Raw genomic sequence first — 20,000 nt, 5'->3', positions numbered from 1 at the left:
AAAATTCAATGAAATTAATCTCTATGGTAAATATCATACTCCATCTCAATACAAATGATGATTTTGGCAGGCCACTGTGTTGAGCATAATTTAGTATCATACTGAAGAGCTTCTCTCAGCCTTGAGGAATTAAATATTCTACAGAAAAACAGCTATTTGCAAAAAGCTACAGTACCGCAGCCATAAAGTTTAGGTGTAACAATAAGAATACAAGTATTCATACTCCTTGAAACAGGGTCTTCAAGGTGAAACAACCTTTGAGTTGATTTCTTAGTTACAGTACTTATATTTGTAGGTTATTACCCATAACAATAATAAATATACCTAATATAAATTGTCTCTTGTTCTTTAATAGTATCAATGGGATGAAAATGTTCAATCCTGTTTCAAATGTTAACACAAGTCATACAAATGTTCTGGGAACCATAAAAAAACAATCAGTATAAAAAAAAAAGACACAATGTGCTAACAATACATATTTGTAGGTTATTACCCATAACAATAATAAATATACCTAATATAAATAGTCTCTTGTTCTTTAATAGCATTAATGGTACAACTGGACACAGCATTAAATAGGATGGCACATGCAAAACACAAAGTATTGAGTAGCAGCATTAAGGGATGGTGCACTGAAAAAATGTGAAAAATACCATTAATGAATAACTGAGCACTAAATAAATCTGTAAATATATTACTTTTGAGAAACAAAATGTGTGAGTGCACCCACATACTTGTAACTTCTTGTTCTGTAGGTCACAGAAAACACGGCATATTACATTTGGTTTCATTATCACACATTGATTGCATAGTTTATTTTTTTTTAATAAATCATCTTTGTTTCAACTTTTTGGCTCCACAGATGCTTTGGTTCACAGTATGTGGGAGCCTTTTAGGGTTGGTTGTAGGAATAAATCAGCGTGTGATCTGGAATTTTTACTAAACTAAACCAAACCAAACAACTACAGTCCCTTTGTCGAACTCTGGAATGGCCTTCACTTGGCAGCATTAACAAGGCGGTACTACTATTGTATTACAAAAGGAACATTACTGAAGTGAAGCAAGTCTGTCGCTGTATGAACTCAAGTAGTCAAAAATATCAATATTTAATAATGCAACGGCCACTAATACACACATGTGCATGCTATCTTGGTGTATTTATATACATATTTATTTACAAGTGACCCTTGCATTCCTGCTAATTACTTCAAGGACTTTACTTGCATTCAATTTGATTTCTTAAGAAAAAGAGTTTGAAGAGCTTTTAATTAATCCCAGTGTACACACTCGTAACATATAAATAACAAAATAAAGTAACATGGATAATACAACTAATAAATGCATGTCTACACATTAAAAATAGAGCTAAATTAATCTTCCCAACTGCTGCAAGTCAATACTGTACTAAACATCCACTCACAAATCAGTGGCAATAGTATCCATCAACTAGCTTGCATCTGGTAATCTGCTTTTCTATAAAAAATATTCTACATTGGACAAATTTATTGACAGCTCTGGATATTTCTTGGATGGCCATTTTTGCCAGACATGTAAAACTGTAGCATGCACCTCTACCAGTGTCCAGATATACTTTTCAGCAATTGCTGCCATGTCACCTCATACGATTAAGACACCCAAGACTAACAATAAAACTGTAATAAAAAAGGCAAACTTTGCAAATAAATTACATTGTTTCATTTTAGGGCAAACCTTAGCTTAAGATCCACTATGCAATTATGTATCTAGAACAGTTTGAAAATGCACTGTAGGCAGCACATGAATATTAAAAAATAATTATGGTAAATTGAAGATGAAAAAACAAGATGTTCTTACCATCTTCCTTCTTCTCTAGACCTACAGCACCATCTGCCCCATTTCCACTAATAATGGAAGGCAGTTCTGGAAATGTTCCTGTGAGATTGTCAAGGCTGGTGGCTGCAGAAAGATTAGCTGGACTAGATGGAATAGATGATAATGCTGTAGGAGCCACTCCTGATGCAGCTGATACATTGATAACTTGAGGTTTATAACATGAAGGCAGTGCAGAAGGTGGCATTGCTGCTGTCAGCAAGGCTCGGACATCATCCGCCTGTAGACATAAACAAGAAATACAACTCAGGTATGATTCATTCTACAATGACATACAAAGCTCTGCAATGAACTCTGAATGTGATTTTTTTTTCTTTAGCAGAATAAAAATTATAGACCTGAAATCAATTCATTCAGAAAGAGCCTCCATGTCTTCACAAACTAAGAGCAAAGTTAGTATTTGGAAGTTTAGCATGGAGACAACTGGATAAATCATGAGATTATGCAAAAAAACTGGTCTTCCTAACAATGATAAATTATTATAACTACTGACCTGCTACTCTTCTGTATAACATGAACTACAGACCAATCAAGCGTACATTTTCTTTTAGTCAAAGCTTTAACTGTATGTAAAAGAGACTAAAAGCATAACACATAGAGAGTGACATGCAATATAATATATATGCCACTATAGTAGTGGTGAATTATGCAGAGATTTTAAACCAACATACTGTTATGTGTGTAATTTTTTCCATTTAAACTTATTACTGGATTATTAAGTTTCATATTCTGTGGCTCAGTAAGTTTCATAGTGTTGAGTGTTAACTTCAAATGAGAAGGAAGCAGAAATACTCAAGGTTTAAACAAAATCTTAAGCATGGTTATGCACTGTCCTTATTACAGCTAGGTGGACTGGACATTTTTTGGGATTGTTTGATAAAGCATGTTGCAGATATCAGTGAAGACTGTCATCAGCAATACTCACAGTGTAAGGAGGGTATGTTTACAGAATTATCACGACATTCGAGTTTATTTTTTTTTAAATGACAAAATAGTCCTGAGTATGTGCCATTGAAATACACCTTGTATCAAGTGTGATAAAGTCTTTTGCACTTAAGTAGCACTCAGGTCACAAGTAGCTTATGTTATATCAGTTTCAGTATGATTCTGTGAGTTGAATTTCTTTAATCAGCAAAACAGCAATAAGTTTGCACTGATGACAAACCTATTTTGAAGCTGTGAATGACAGCTACTGCAAACGTTCTTACCAATGTGTGTGACACAAAGAATGTAAACCAGATGCCACCAATTTGCATGTGTGTTTTAAAGAGATAAACTCAAATTACTAATAAATCAGTAATAGATTAGGGACATCTGCTTTGAATTGTAAATATAAAATCAACTACTTAGCAATCACAGATAGAAAGTGTGTGTTTAAAGATGCTCATCAAAAGCTGATACCCTCTCTGTTAATGTGCCTGAACAAGCACTACTGTACTGGATGATACAGGGAATTTGGATTGGCTTAAAAAACAATCTTTATAAGCAAAGAGAGCTGCCAATCAAAAAATACATTGTGTTTTATCACTGTTTATTTGTTGCTGTGTGATAGCTGTGTAATAAATACCAGTAAAGAAGTGATTAAACAGATGTATTCCTTGCAGGCTAAAGATAGAATTCCTACACCAAAAAACACAAATAATAAAGCAGATAAGGAAAGTAATGATAAATCAACACATTAGTTAGTCAATACTACAATATAAAAAGAGGATACTGGCATACAATGATGTGCTTAGTTCTTGACAGGGGCCAAAGGATCTGATTTTACTATTCTGCTTCATTTAAAGACAGCAAAGGAAAAATAATTAAAAAGACATCTATTTTTTGCACAGTCTTTCTCTCTTAAAAGGACAAACACGCACAATTGAAATCCAACAGTTTGTACAAATACTTAGTTCTAATTATTTATGTTATCGAACTAGTACATAATAGACTACTACTTAGACAATTATCCAATCAAAAGTTAAGTGTGAAAAATTTGCAGATTCCAATTGCTATTTGGTTGGAAAAAAATGTCATCAATGCATAGTTGTAATCCAGTTGTTCATAAAAAGAATGACTTTCTGAAAATAACTCAGCAATCCACAGAAAATATGCATTCCCTCATGCAATAATTAATATTCTTTAAGGCTTAAAAAAATCAAAATAACTGGCTGAACAGTCGATCACTTTATTCTTAAGATATTTTGTCTCACTGAGTTGTTAATTTTGAAATATTGGATTAGTAACTTTTGCACTAAATTACTGTGATGTAGAAGGAGAAGTTGAAGGTATCCAGTCTCTTTGAATGGAATATATTGTAGGATGCACTAAATTCTAAACATTCTGGTCAATATTAAAGAGACAGGCTCAGAAAGAATTAATAAATTGATCAATAAATGTAAACAAACATATACTATGGCCATCACTACATTATTCCATATAAAAGTACTGAGGCATCTTCTATACCGTTACAAGATCCAGTGTTGACTGTCCTTCTTGGTTTTTCAGAGTTGGGTCAGCACCATGCGCGAGCAATAAGGCACACAGCTGGGTCCTTCCTTTCTGGGCTGCCTCATGTAAGGGAGTAAAGGCCCATTTATCAGTGGCATTCACACATGCGTTGTATTTGATCAGTAAAGCTGCCACATCCACATGCTGCAAATGAAAAACATGTATGCAATTGCTTATGTTCTTCTTTGATCAGACGTTGACTCTTCCTTTCAATTTATCAGCCATTAACCTTCCCATGCTCCCAAATAAACAAGCATGCTTCTTTAAAAATAAGCCATCTGCAACTTGAGCAACTCAAAATGGGGAAGCACTTTGACTCTGTAACAGTAGTATATTTGTATTGTTTGTCCAGTTTAACAGTTATTACATAATACTTTTGTGAATATTTTAACAATGTATATGTACTTTGAAAAGGTGCTATTTGCAGTATACAGCTTTTAACAAATACGTCTAGGTCTAAAAATGCATGTTTAAAATCAGTATATGAAATTAAACTAATAATTTGGATTATATTTAATGTTCAAATAACCTTATTTACAGAATTGCACAAAGGTTCATAACCACTCTCCGTGTGAACAAAATGCTAAGATTTTGGGAAATGAAGGGTGATAAATATTCAAATCATTTTGTTTCTGGGTGTCAGTGTTAGTGTTAAAAGTATGCATGATGTAAAGGTATACAAATTAAAGTATTTTTAGAATGGAAACATGTTTAAGGCTGTCTTTAAAGCAATTCAAATAATGATGAAATAATGCATTAAGACATTGATTCCCAACCTGGGGGTCCCGACCCCTGCCAGGGGTCACCAAAGCCTCACAGTGGGTTGCGAGGACCTCTCCATTTTAAGGTGTGCAAAATTTATTTAAATATTTGTTTATTTAACATGTCTAGGCATTTAATTAATGTTTGTGTAACATAAACAACTAAATTTGTAGAAGTCTGTATTATTTCTTTATAAAAAAAATATAAATTGGAAAATCTGCAACGACAAGGACGCTATTTGCATAACACTATTAGTATTCACAGAGCGGAGCTGGTATGCAAGCCAATCTAACCACAGAATTACGAGGTAAAAGAGTTAAAGGACATTTTGAAAAATGGCCAAGCGTCAGGGAGAAGAGAGTATTGATTGTCTTAAAAAAGAAAAAAAGGACTTATCAGGACAGTTATTTGGAGTTTGGTTTCATTGAGTCAATGGACAAAGTCAAAATTGAGTGTGTTATTTGCAGTGAGAAACTGGTGAATGAAAGTATGAAACCCTGCAAACTGAAGCAATACCAGACTACCAAACACCCGGACATGGTGGGTAAACCCAGGGACATTTTTCACCGAAAAAAAAAAGAAACTGTGATAACTAACAGGCCCCAGAATATTAGGGAAAGTTTTGCCAGGGCTGCAAGTGACCAAAAGCAAGCAGCTATTGCATTGTTGAAGTGATCTATCCTTATTGCAAAAGACAAAAAGCCACATAACATAGCAGAGGCACTTATTAAACCGGCTTGCATTAAAATGGCAGAAATAATGTGTAGACCTCAGGTCGCTAGTAAATTCAAGACTGTACCACTGTCTAACAACATGGTGAAAGAAAGAATTGATAGAATGGCTGGAAACGTTGAGAACACACTGTTAGAAAAATCTCAAAACGGGCCCGTTTTCCATCCAGCTCGATGAAACTACCACTGAGGGAGAGGAGGCGATACTGATTGTATATGTACAGTACATCAACAAAACCGAACTGAAACAAGACATTCTTATGTCTGTCAATCTAACAACCACCACACGAGGAGAAGATATTTTCTGTGTTGTTGACACATACTTCACAAAACACAATCTTCTCTATAATTATTTAGTTGCATGCTGCACAGATGGAGCTGCCTCTATGATGGGAAAGAATAAAGGCGTCAACAGCCGTTTGAAAGAAAAAGTACCCCACTGCCTGGTGTTTTACTGCATGATACACAGACTGGCTCTGGCCAGCAAACACCGTTGTGAGGAACTAAATGAAACCTTAAAGACTGTTGTAAAAATTGTGAACTTTATTAAAGCTCTTCCAGTCAACAAACAAATCTTTCCACAGCTGTGTGAGGACGAGACCCACCAGACACTCCTCCTCCATACTGAGGTGCGTTGGTTGTCCTGGGGCAAAGTGCTGGGAGCATTTCATTGAACTTCAAAATTAGATAAGAGACTTCCTGACCCTCCATAACCAGAAACTACTGGGAGGAAATGACAGCCGAGATTCTAATTAAGACATCATACTTGGCGGAGATATTCGGTCTCTATAAAACACACAAACGCGTGCAGGGTGCAGAGACCAGTATAATGGTGTGCAAGGAAGCAGGGGATGCATTTTTGCATAAAGTGGAGTACAGAAAGAACAAACTGGTGAAAAGGGATCTATAGCCCTTCCCCTCTTTAAATAAACAAGCAGGGGGGAAACTATGCGATGCTTTGATCTGCCAGTTCACCCACCACATGGAACAGGTTCAGGGGTATCCCGGAAATCCCGGTTTTCAGACATAAATGAACACGTCGCAAAAGACGCATGGGTGATGGACCCATTTCTTGCGAAAAAGGAGGATGTGGAATATCTTTAGGCTGAGGATGAGCTCATGGATATTAAATCGAATTCTCTCTTGAAGAAATTCTATGATGAATATGGATACATGCAGTTTTGGCTTGTGAAAGGACCTGGCATCGCTCCAAGACTTGCGCTTCACGCAACCACCAGATTCATCCTGCCATTCGCAACGACATGCCTATCAGAGACTGCTTTCACTGCTCTTGTCACCATCATATCAAAGGAATGCAACAAGCTTGATGTGCACAGTCACTTTCGTTTGGCTGTCACCAAAATCACACCTGACATCCCATCACTGACCCAAGGGTTACATGCCTAAAGCTCACATTAAATGCCATCCTGTTTGTAGCCTTGAAAGGGAACAAGTTCATGTGTCACAAATTCATTTAAACATAGGAAAGACTGGCTGATATATTGCAGCATTCACAGGAAATAATCTGTTCAGAAAAGTAATACACACCGTTAAGCACGTTATGGCACATTATGCTTACTGTTTGGCTTCAGTTTACATGTAGCCTATTATTTTTGTTCTGTACTGTTACTGTTATGCATTGAATATAAAAGATCAAAACAATTCAAATGTGCTAGGGCTATTTTATTTTTTCTTAGTAATAGTGTTTGTCTGGGATGGGAGAAGGTGGGGGTCATCAAAATATTCACTGGTAAAATAGGGGTCCCTTGGGAAAAAGGTTGGGAACCACTGCATTAAGAGAAAATCATATTAAGGTCAAAATGTATTAGTTTAAGTCCAGAAAGCAAAAACCATTCTCTTTGACTGCTGTTTATGAAACAGAAAAACATACATACTGTACATACAAAAACAATTAAGCATTGATAACAGATGTAAATTTACAGATGCAATAAATTTGAAAGAAATCATCAAAATGTTAAACTAAATTATTTTGCAACCTTGAGTGTTGCTTAGGGAAACTGAAATGAATTATGAATTTATCACATGCACGGTTAATGTAATGCACAAAAAAAAGCTACATTACAACATGAAAATACACAAAAACTAGTGTTTTTCAAAATTGTCATTCTGCAGAAGTATATTAAAAATAGCAGGTTTACCTATTTTCAAATTGACCAAGCTTATCTGAAACAAAGTCTGATTAGCCCATATTACACTACAAATGCAAGCAAATAGAGCTGCGGGTGCAGGAGGTTTCTAACTCAAAAAAGCATTCCTCTTGATAAGTGATATTATATACCTAAGATTAATGGATGCCCATGCACAATTATTTTTAAACAAGACTCACAAATACTCTTAAGTGACTGTGAATACAATTATACAAGGCAGCTGTTTAAAATTATATACATATTATAAAACAAGCAGTATGCTCTCCTTTTGTGAAAAACAAATCATCACAAAAATAATAACCATTTCCTTATGGCCCAGAAACCAAGTTAACAAAACATTACATATATTTAAAACACTGGTGGAAGAGATTTTGAAGGACAAAATTATTAAAGAATCTCACAACTTGAGTGCAAGTCTCAATATGAAACATGGTAATCTTTGCTTTGATATACCTAAACGTTTTACCACACATAAGAGCGAATCAAGACCGGAACAAGCAAGATTAGATTAAGTTTTATGTTCCACCTGGAAACAGTATAGTAAATCCAAAGGTAGAAGATAACATACTCGGATTTCAAGAGCTATGTGCACCTCCCCTGATTTTTTGTGCCCTCAATAGAGACATGATGCTAGTACCTTATCATTAAAATAGATGTAGTTTAACCTTGGAAATCATTATTGGGACTGATACTGCTTCCTTTATCTTCTTCTTGGCTTTATCTTCTGAAAGCTAATCCTACTAATCAAATAATTTGCTTCCCCAATTTCATATTTGAACATTAGCTTTAACATGCTTACAGCATTAGGTGAATGATAGCTAGTTGTTTTTAACATGTAAAATAATACAGTAGCTGGCAGAAATGCTACAGATGGTAAAATATACTCATAGTATTCATGACAGCTTATCAACCTCAGCATTTAAATTCAGAATAAATATTGACTGCTTTAGTTTACTTCCCTTATTAGAGTCATGAGTTAGGCTTCTTATTAGTTAGTTTTTCTGATGTCTTTGTTGAGTTTTACTAGCTGTTGTCCAATTTTCAACAAACCCCTTTTGATCAATCTACTTCTCTTGGCTATGGGACATGTCAAAAGTAGTTGGGAATTCCGTAAAATTTAATCCAGAAGAAAAAAAAAAGAAGGTGCCACTATAGAAAACTACAAATATGGAATTCACAATGAGGTGTATGATGTTGAAACATGTCTGGAAGGTGGAGTGCAACCAGGTGGCCAAGTTCAGCTTAATTAAGACTTTACGTGTTTGAATGAAGTATGGACTTTGCAAATGCTTATTTTTGCTTTTGAAAGCTTGAGATTAATTACATTTTTTATACCAAAGTAATTTACCCATCTATTACTATTTAATTTATCTTTATATATTTGTGTCCTGTTTGTAAATCCTAACTGAATATTTTTGATGTTGAAACATTTGAAAAGAAACCATTGAAATAGTTGGGGTAGAGTAGTTTTTACTTCAGTATGGTGGCACGCTTTAATGTATGTAAAATTATGGTGTAACTTTGAGGCACCTGTCTGAGTTTCAATGCAAACAACTGCCTATAGTTGGCTACGCCTTAAAAAAAAAAAGTTTTAGAAGTGATCCTGTCCAAGATTATTGAGATTTGAACACATGGAGAAGAAATATAGCTAGATCCCATTTAATGCCCACTATACTCCGAGATCATCAAATGATCAGTTTGCAAGACAAATTGATAGTACTGCACATGCTAGTTTCAGGAAATGTGTTGAACAATCTAAGGCAACAAACAGAGAGGCAACTATTTTAACACTAACAGTTCTTAATTTGCACAGTTACAACTGTCAATCTCTTCTTCTATGAGCCACTTTTCAAATAAAAGAAAGACATGTATGTAGGACAAAAACAACAAAACTAGCAAGTTACACATGTTGCCTTGTTTACTTACACCATATGAGGCAGCATTATGCAGCGGTATGAGACCTCCTTTGTCTTGTGAATTTACTTCAGCACCATGCTGTAGTAGATATTCTGCCACCTCTAAGTTGTTATATCCAGCTAATGGGGGAGAGATGGGGGGGTGGAATAAAACATAGGTTAACAAGACATAATGATTAAAAATTAATCAGAAATTATTTTTATTGATTATTTGTGCCTATTAATTTCTATGAAGGAGGATGAATCATATCTTACTGCTTTGGGTCCAAGACAGGAACTATACCCTCAAAACAGGCAAATTTAAAATGCACAACTTTCACATGCAGTAGAAAATACCAAGTAGTTGGGAAAACAAGCAATCTTTGAATACAATAGCCCAAATGGTAGTCAAATCAAAGATTTTAACTATGCAGAGGAGCGAATAAGTTAGGTACAATAATGCTGTTTTTTTATAAAAATAAAAATGTGAAAATAAATACATTCAAAACATATGCTTTTATGAGACCTGATGTTAAGAATACAAACCTGCTAAATGTAAAGGAGTAGAGTGTCTGCCTTGTGTATCTCGGCAGTTGACATTTTCAGGGCTACAGAGCTTCTTGACTCTTGCCAAACAGCCTTTTTTGGCAGCATCCAATAAAGCAGCATCACCTCTCAACAAGTCCTGAATGTCAGTATCTCCATCTTTAACAAGGTCAAGTGGAGTGTTACCATCACGATTCTTTTTGGTAGGGTCTGCACCATGCTAAAAAGAATAAGGTTTGGGAAATTATCAATACAGAGAAACAAAATTAATCTAGATTCAAATATTTTATGAAAACACTACAAAGGGATCCAAAAAAGAAACTGCTAAAATGATTTTAGAAATAAACCTATTAAAATTAACAAAGGCAAGCATTTAACAATCCTATGATCAATTTATATTACCTGTATTCTATAATACTAAGGAATTTTATAACTAAGGCATCTGTAAACCATATATAAACCAAAATGAGGCCAAAAGCCATCTACAGTACAAGTTCTACTGTCAAGCATATTTTTAAAAATTATTTACAAGTTTGTCACTTACTAAAGCAAAAATATGAGCTAACCTGTGGAATTATTAAAGAACAAGTACAAATTAAATAAGAACACATACCAGTCCAATTAAGGATAATAAACTGTTGATTTGTCTATATATTAAAAGTGTATTAATGGTGGGTGCTGTGCTATCAAGACAGAGCTTATAATTAAGATTTATCGAAGAACACTCACATTTTTAAACTGTTACAGGTTTTCCTTTTTAGGAATTGAACTTGTTCAACTAAGAGACTGTCTGGTTTCTATCATGATTATGGTAATATCTGTGCTTCAGTGGCTCCAATTCCATGTGCCCCTTTCAACTCTACAAACACTCTGCTTAAGCACTAGAAGAAGATAATTTCCATCTAAAATGGTAATTTAGGCATCTATTCAATATTAACATACTAAAATCAACCATCATTAACTGAGTGTCAATATACAAAAAACATTCTAAAGATAGCAAAATGTCAGTCAGTTATTATCTAACCCGCTTATTCCTGAAAAGGATTGCGAGGGGTGCTGGAGCCTATCCAAGCTAACATAGGGTGCAAGGCACGAACAATTCCCTGGACAGGATGTCCATTGCAGGGCGAACATAGACACACAAAGGCTAAATTAGTATTGCCAAGGCACCTAACCTATATGTCTCTGGACTGTGGGAGGAAACTGGATCACCCATAGGAAACCCATGTATACATGGGAAGAACAAGTGGGGTGGATCCGGGACACAAACCAGGTCTACTTACCTGGGTAGCATCACTACCACTAAGCCACCTGAGAGAAGAATGTGTTTAAGAAAAATTCCATCAATAATTTCTCATGTAACTGTAGTATTATTTCAGCCACCATGAATATGAGTAGCATGGTTTGTCAGAAAACAATGTATGAAGGTTAGGAATGATACCTGGCAGTCTTAAGATCTTCTCAGCAGAAAATATATACATGTACTTTGAATATAGTGCTCTAAGTGCAGTAAAGCCAGCCTCTGAAAATGGCATAAGTAAATTAGAGCACAGGTTGAGTGTCACAATATAAGATTTTTTTTTTAGTTAACAAGTGTTCAGGAATGTATGCTAAATTTTTATTGAAGAAAAAAAAAAAAACAAAAACAAAACACCAGTGGGTTAGGCTAGCATAAGATGTAAAATTTTGTCACCTGACAAAAAAAAAAAACAAAACAAAAAAAAAATTCAGGGAATGATTTCTTCTTTTGTTATTGCACTGTACATATGAACATTTTTAGAAGAACCTAGTATGATTATTTTTAGAAGAACCAATGTAAGTAATTAGAAGATAACATAGCACATATCCTATAGACAGACCAATTTATGTACTTATAAACCTTTATAGATGGTGTACTGCACAAATATGAAAAATCTGAAAAAAAACATAACTGCTACCAATGGTTTTTAACAAATTTCCAATATTTTCTCATCTTTCCGACTGAAATATATTCTTGTTAATTAATTTTAAAGTTGCTCTGTATATCTGCAGCCAGGTGTTATGTACTTATTTGGTCTCCACACACAACGAAAGCTGCAAAACTCGCTGTGAGAATACTGCTTATTGAACTGGGGTAAAGATACTTAACATGAAAGAAAATTTAGATTGACTATTCTTTTTATATGTATACATTTTAATAATAGAATTCTAATTGCATGTATTAGTTTCATGTCATAGTACAGAACTGTTAAGAAGCTGTACAACATACAGTACTTTGTCTAAAAATTAATACTTCCACGTTATTTTTCCATGAATTATCTTACCTGGAGCAGTAATTTGCAGATTTCATATTTTCCTTTTGCTGCAGCTTCATGAAGAGGAGTAAACTTCCACAAGTCTGCTACATTCACCACTGCACCATGTGTGACGAGAAGTTCGGCAACTTCATAATGGCCATAAGAACAAGCATTGTGCAGTGGAACCAGACCACTGAAAGAGGGGAAGTTTAAATCATTACTTATTTGGATTCAGAAACTCCTAATAATGCATAACTTTAATCTACTTCTTCATACCCCTTATCTTTAGCATGTACATCAGCACCATGCTCTAACAAGTATTCAACAACTGCAACTCTGTTGTATCCTGCAGCAAAGTGAAGGGGTGTTGACTGTCGTCCTTCAATATCTCTGCAGTTCACATTCTGGAGAGTGCAAAGGTTCTATGAAATGACAGTTATCAAGTTAGAAATAAAAATTGATACCTATACAAATACAATAAAACTTTAGCAAGAATGCCTGAATTAACACTGCATTCACACAAACAGCTGAATATTAAAAATACAATGTAATAATCTTACAAGTAAAGTAAACAGAAAACAGGTGGTCTAAATGTTACCTTGTTTACAAATTAATGTTTCACCCACTTTTTGTAACTTTATTTTTTGGATAAGAAATGAGAAGTCATTAGACAATTTAAACACTATGAAAGATGTGCAGCAGGTTAGGGTGATAAAGCATTATGATGGAAATATACAAGCAAGGAGAGTGTGTTGAATAGATGGAAAAAGTACTTTGAGAGATTGATGAATGAAGAGAATGAGAGAAGGTTGGATGATATGGAGATAGTGAACCAGGAAGTGCAACAGGAGGAAGTAAGGACAGCTACAGGATGATAAATGGAAAGGCCGTTTATCCAGATGACATACCTATGGAAGTATGACGTATTTAGCAGAGATGGTAGTGGAGTTTTTCACCAGATTGTTTAATGCAATCTTGGAAAGTGAGAGAATGCCTGAGTAGTGGAGAAGAAGTGTACTGCTACCGATTTTTAAGAATTAAGGGTGATGTGCAGAGCTGTAGTAACTACAAGGGAATACAATTGATTAGTCAAAACATGAAGTTATGAGAAAGAGTAGTGGAAGCTAGGTTAAGAAGGGAAGTGATGATTAACGAGCATCAGTATTGTTTCATGCCAGGAAATAGCACTACAGATGTGATGTTTGCTCTAAGGATGTTGATGGAGAAGTATAGAGAAAGCCAGAAGGAGTTGCATTGTCTCTTTGTGGACTTGGAGAAAGCATATCACAGGGTGCCTAGAGAGCAGTTGTGTATTGTATGAAGAAGTCTGTAGTGGCAGAGAACTATGTAAGAGTGGTACAGGATATGTACAAGGGAAGTGTGACAGTGGTGATGTCTGCAGTAGGAGTGACAGATGCATTCAAGGTGGAGGCTGGACTACATCAGGGATCGGCTCAGAGCCCTTTCTTATTTGTAACAGTGATGGACAGTTTGACAGATGAGATTTAGACAGGAGTCCTTGTAGACTGTGATGTTTGTGGATGACATTGTGATCTGTAACGAGAGTAGGGAGCAGGTTGAGGAGACCCTGGAGAGGTGGAGATATGCCCTAGAGAGGAGAGGAATGAAGGTCAGTAGGAACAAGACAGAATACTTGTGTGTGAATGAGGGGGAGGTCGGAGGAATCGTGAGGATGCAGGAAGACAGAGGCACTAGCGAAAAGATAGGAGACATAACTGGAGGTGGCAGAGTTGAAGATGTTAAGATTTGTAATGGGTGTGATGAGGACGGACAGGATTAAAAATGAGTACATTTGGAGACAAAGCCAGACAGGCAAGATTGCCTTGGTTTGAATATGTGCAAAGGAGAGATGCTGGATATACTGGGAGAAGGATGCTAAGGATAGAGCTGCCAGGCAAAAGGAAGGCCTAAGGGGAGGTTTATGGAAGAAGTGAGACAGGGCTTGCAGGTGGTGGGTGTGACAGAGCAAATGGAAACAGATGATTCACTGTTGTGTCTCCTAAAGGGAACAGTCAAAAGATGAAGATTATTAAAGAAATCATTTACAGGTAGTAAATCTAATAAACTATAAGCTCAATAACCATTCACTTATATGTAATGAAAATTAGACAGCATTTTTTTATCATTATAAGAAAACCACAATTCCAGTTCTTTAAAAAAAATAAATAAATAAATAAAAAGAATGAGGACAGCAAGGAAGCACTATAATAGAAGTTAATGGTATTTAATGATTTTTAAGATCATAGAAAAATAATATTCCCTGGTAGGCCTGGGAAAAATATACATTTTCAGATTGTTATTTTTTGTTTAAATTATTTGATATTGATTCTTAAAGTCTCAAGATCAATACTGCAAATCTCTATCCTGCTCAAACACTATACAGTATGTAGATTTTTGCACAACTTCTTTTTGGCATCCAATCCAGCAGATGTCGCTAATGTGCTTGTTAAGGCTTTCTACAGAAAAATCTCTTTACTACCTCACATAAAATGGTGTGCCCTCCTCTACTGAATCCGCACCTTCAACACTTAAATAAGATGTATGAACTTACGATGGATTCAAATAGTGTGTCAGCTGGATAAAAGCAAAGCTATATGTAAGCTGTGCAACTCAGAAATTAAGTACTGTTGTAATACAATAAATTTGAGAAATCATTTATCCCAACATCACCCATAAGCATAATCTTAGTTGACATCCAAACAAGTAGAGCCTATACAGTCTACATTGGAGACAGCACTAAACTCAAAGCTTCCATTTAATTTGCCTCATGCCCAAAAATAGCAGAATCTATAGCAGTTTTTATCTGCTAAGATACGAGACCATACACCATTGTTGAAAATGAGGGTTTTTGACAAATGATACAGGGCTTGGAACTGCTGTATGATATACCAAGCAGAAAGTAAATGAGTGAAGTTATTGTGCCTAGGCTTTATGAAGATCTTAAGCAAAGCATCTCCACATTTCTCAGGTTAGTAGAGACAGTAGCCCTAACTTGTGACGGGCGGACATCAAGGGCAGCAGATTCCTACATGACAATCACATGTCACTACTTTAAAAACAACTGGGCACCTGTGGCGGATGAGCTGCCTCCCAGTCACACCAGCAGCAACCTCGCTGAATATATGCAGAACTGCTGAGATGGCTGACTGCTGTTCCAAAAACTTTCTAGCATTACGTTACATGACAGCTGTACCGCATGGATCACATTAGCAGCACTGTTAGTCACAATGGCTGGTTCTTTGTCTTTTATGTCAGCAGGCATCATTTCTATATCTTCATTTTAAAATGTTTCCTTTTTGTCTGAGGAGGAACTGTAAGGACACATTATTGAGACTAATTAATGTGACTGCTACATGTGAGCAACTGAATATACGTGTAAGTTGTAGAATTATAGTGAGAAATGAGTCTTCCCATATCTTTAATTTTGACTAATTCAAGATTATTTTAAATGTCCAATAAGGGAATAAATTTAGCCAACAGTTTAGTTGAAGGGTGTCTACTTGGAGATTGGTAACACATGGATAGGTTACTGAATAACATATTTAAGAAGAAAAATATAATTATTTCATAATAATATTATTCACAACACAATAAAGCAGTTTCATAAAGTAGATGTCACTGCATTGTATTAAAACAAGCCCTCATAATATATGTGTGGACTCTGATGTGGCAATACATACTGTATGATAGTTAAATTACAGTGAATTTTAGAATAAGTGTAGTGCTGTGAGAAAGTTTTTTTTTTTTTTTGAAAAGTGATATTTTGTTCCACTTCTTGCAAATGATGATGTTAACCACTCATTACTAATCATAACATACGCATAACCATGGAATGACATTTAAGAAGCAATACTTGAAGTCACTATGTAGACACCTTTCAAATAAAGTGTTACTGAAATTTGTCATATTATAATAATGTTCACCATGCATCGTTAAGTAATCTCTAAAACAAACAGCACATCAAATGTATATGTGCATGCTAATTCAATCAAGACAAAACAGATACTGAATTGGGACATTGTGAACCGAAATTGAATCGAGACATCAGTGCAAATACCAAGCCCTAGCCATTGCCTATTAGGTACAAAAAAGGCTTAATAAGCCTCCTTGATTTGGTCAAAAATTTACAGTACACCAGATCCACTTTCTCCCACTGATTTCTAATTAGATAATCTACAATATAATCAAGTCTCTTTTATAAATGGGCAACCAGATAACACATATGTCATGGATTTTAACCAACTTAAAGGGACAAACTCTGTAATCTTTAAAAACCATTTTCAAAAAGCCACTCCATTCCACTGATGAAGATCAAAATTTCTGTGTTACAACTTTGTACAATGCCATAGAATATTAACTGTGACTAGTAAACAGACAAAAGCACATACACAACCTGCATTCCAAGAAATACCAATTTTAATTCCTTCTATCACATTGGAGAATTAGAAAGTTAGTTTAAATACTGACTCAAAAAACAGTTAGGTTTTGACAGAGACACAATGTACATAAATTTGGCACTGTGTGCCACCACAATGGATCTGAAATTAAGCAATCATTATGTGATTGAAGTGTAGACTTTCAGCTTTAATTTAAGGGGTTCACCAAAAAATATCATATGTGGTGGGTTATAAAGACAAAATTATGAAAATTGTCAATGTCCAAACACTTATGGACCCGATTGTATATAGCAAGTAGTTTAAATGGTCTGAAAAATCGACAAATTCACTTTTGACCAGTGACTTTGACCTATTTATTTATTTATAAATATCAGGCTGCTGCCCAAATGAATGCCACCACTAAAAAGCTCTTAAACTGCCACCCCACAAAGTATCATAGAACTTTCAGAAAATAACTTTTACTTCTATTCCACTCCTTCCAGATCAAACACTATTGGTGTAAAATTGAAAAATTCAGAGCCTTGATAAAATTAACATTTCTTATACTTGGTATGCCTGTATAAAGTATTCAACAGCAGCTCTAGTCCTTTTGCTTTCTTTCAACAGTTTTTCAGGTTATGTTCTCTGTTCTGTTGAACCAATCACAAACACTTTTTTTAAAATTCCCCTTTTTATCTGCTTTGGGAGCCCAAGAAAGTCAATTCTTTAATTCTATGGGGCTCATGAAGTTTCTGCTGCATCAGTTTAATGTGGAATTTTCACCAAAATATGACTGTTGGACTTTGGTGGACCACCATATCATTGACTTGTATCCTTGGAGTGAAGCACATCTAGAATCAGTGGTTTAATGTTATTTGACTTTTGGTGCTTAATAAACAAAACACAGATTAAGCCCTACATTTACATTCTGAATAAACTAATAAACACAAGAATGCTATAATGGAAATTAATTTCATGTTCATGACCTTATTTTCATTCTCACTGAATTTATGGCCTGCTAGATATACTATAGCTGCAAAAGCTCATTTTACAATACATTTCTAGATGATATAAGGATGGTGGTAGTTTCATGTGTTCATATTTTTTATACCCTCTAGAACTATATACAAAGATATACATCAGCGGTTGAGAATGAATTCAAAGTTAATTCACTCACCCCAGAAAAAGTAAATATTAGTCTGTACTATTTACCTAAAAGGCAATGCAAAGATAGCCTTGCTAATAAAAACAATGATAACTTATTATACGTATAATAAAATTCATTAAGTGTCAAACAAAAATCACAATATGGTCACTAATCAAAGAAGGATTAGCATTTTTAACTGATTTAATTGGGGTTAAAAAGCAACTTAAGTTTAATTAAACCTCTGAAAGAGTCATAATGCAATTATTTCTGATTGTGGATGTGAATAAAACTAATGTGTATATAAAATTAGTGTACTTTGACACTGCAGTCCTTAATTTCCACTTCTCTGCATAGTGAAACCTATGTCACACTCTGACTGCATGTGTTCTCTCTCTCAAATGTATAAACGGTCTACGCCAACCAGATAATTTCATTAAAAACTAGGCATGCCTATTACATACTATCAGTTGCTAAGCTGATTAAACATGAAAATGCTGTATAAACACAAAGTAATTCATTTTATTGGAAGAGCTTTGCAATAGCTTAAGACTGCACACAACAAGGTGGTCATTGGGAGTGGCGTTTCTGCCATCCAGCTTGCCACATGCCTGTGAACAGACCCTGCTGGTTGACTTGGTGGCAGATGTTGCAGTATTTACTGCTCTCAATATATAGCAGCATTTGTTAATATAACAAATACAATGGTAGTAGTTAAATTTCATATCAGTGCGTCAGAATATGAAAAAAAACTCAAATGGGACAATATCCCAATTTGCTACTGTTATCAACTCAAATGAATCCAAATAGAAAATAATTTGGGGGGGTTGAAGTGAACCGATATTCAGTCTCCAGCAAATGATCCTGAGATGAATAGTTTAATAACGTGTCCCTCAAACCCCATACTGGTTTTACGCAGTAAAAGCCAATGACATACAGAAAATAAACAGCCACAGCTTTTGTTTTAAATACAAATACTAAAAACAGGGATGCCTTGTGCAAAAGTACCTTGACAACTTCCAAATCTCCAGACTTTGCAGCTTCAAGCAGCTGGCGATCAGCATCAGAGTTTCCGATTACAACTCCTTCTGTTGAATAAAACCAAGTAATTAATACTTTGATATTCTCTAAATATATAAAATGAACAAGAGAAACAATAATATTACAGCATAGACTAAACTTTATTACCTACATTGAAAGACCAGTTTGTTAAAGAAAGAGAAAAATATACATTTTCTACTTAATTTATAGTAAACCGCAAAAAATTCTCTCACCTTGAAGTATTTGCTGAATGCTTTCATTGCCCATTTGTGAGGCTGAAAAGCCCTGCAGTGAAACTATTAATGGATCACACCCAGAATTTAGCAGTAAGCGACAGGTTTGTAGGTGTCCACAGTGAGCTGCCCTGTGAAGTGCTGTCTGTCCAAGGTTGTCTAAAACATTTACCTATAAAACAATTTGTTTAACAAGTCACAGCTTGCAAATAAATACAGTACATTCTTTGTAATACTCTTAGGACTGACATCGCCATTACCAAGATCCAAAAGGTGACTACAGTACAACTAAAAGATACTACACTACGTAAGGTAAGTTTGCTTATTTGATAATGGATTTACAACTTGAGTTTCAAAAACAAACACGGAGAAGAAAGCCAATATAAAAATCACAAAACCCAACTATGGCATATACCTTTGCTTCATGTTTCACAAGAACTTCAAT

General features: G+C 35.1%; 1 protein-coding gene across 3 annotated transcripts in view; it reads right to left on the bottom strand.

Annotated features, from left to right (window-relative positions):
* Positions 1-20,000, bottom strand: part of LOC120540867 (poly [ADP-ribose] polymerase tankyrase-2) — a 92,932-nt gene that overhangs the window by 25,489 nt on the left and 47,443 nt on the right. For 2 of the 3 annotated variants that reach the window (XM_039771993.1, XM_039772002.1), the window contains 9 exons: positions 19,971-20,000; positions 19,556-19,727; positions 19,290-19,369; positions 13,017-13,162; positions 12,768-12,933; positions 10,465-10,684; positions 9,950-10,059; positions 4,318-4,506; positions 1,834-2,089 (listed from right to left, as the gene is read on the bottom strand). The exon at positions 19,971-20,000 is cut by the window's right edge and continues 49 nt beyond it. In XM_039771993.1, coding sequence (XP_039627927.1) covers positions 1,834-2,089; positions 4,318-4,506; positions 9,950-10,059; positions 10,465-10,684; positions 12,768-12,933; positions 13,017-13,162; positions 19,290-19,369; positions 19,556-19,727; positions 19,971-20,000 — 1,369 coding nt within the window. The remainder of the gene's footprint in view (positions 1-1,833; positions 2,090-4,317; positions 4,507-9,949; positions 10,060-10,464; positions 10,685-12,767; positions 12,934-13,016; positions 13,163-19,289; positions 19,370-19,555; positions 19,728-19,970) is intronic. The other variant, XM_039772012.1, reaches the window with a different exon arrangement.

Source organism: Polypterus senegalus, chromosome 1 (assembly GCF_016835505.1).
Source record: "Polypterus senegalus isolate Bchr_013 chromosome 1, ASM1683550v1, whole genome shotgun sequence".
In the NCBI taxonomy this organism is placed as follows: domain Eukaryota; kingdom Metazoa; phylum Chordata; class Cladistia; order Polypteriformes; family Polypteridae; genus Polypterus; species Polypterus senegalus.
The sequence above is the reverse complement of the archived record's forward strand: the minus strand, read 5'-3'. Positions and strand labels throughout refer to the sequence as shown.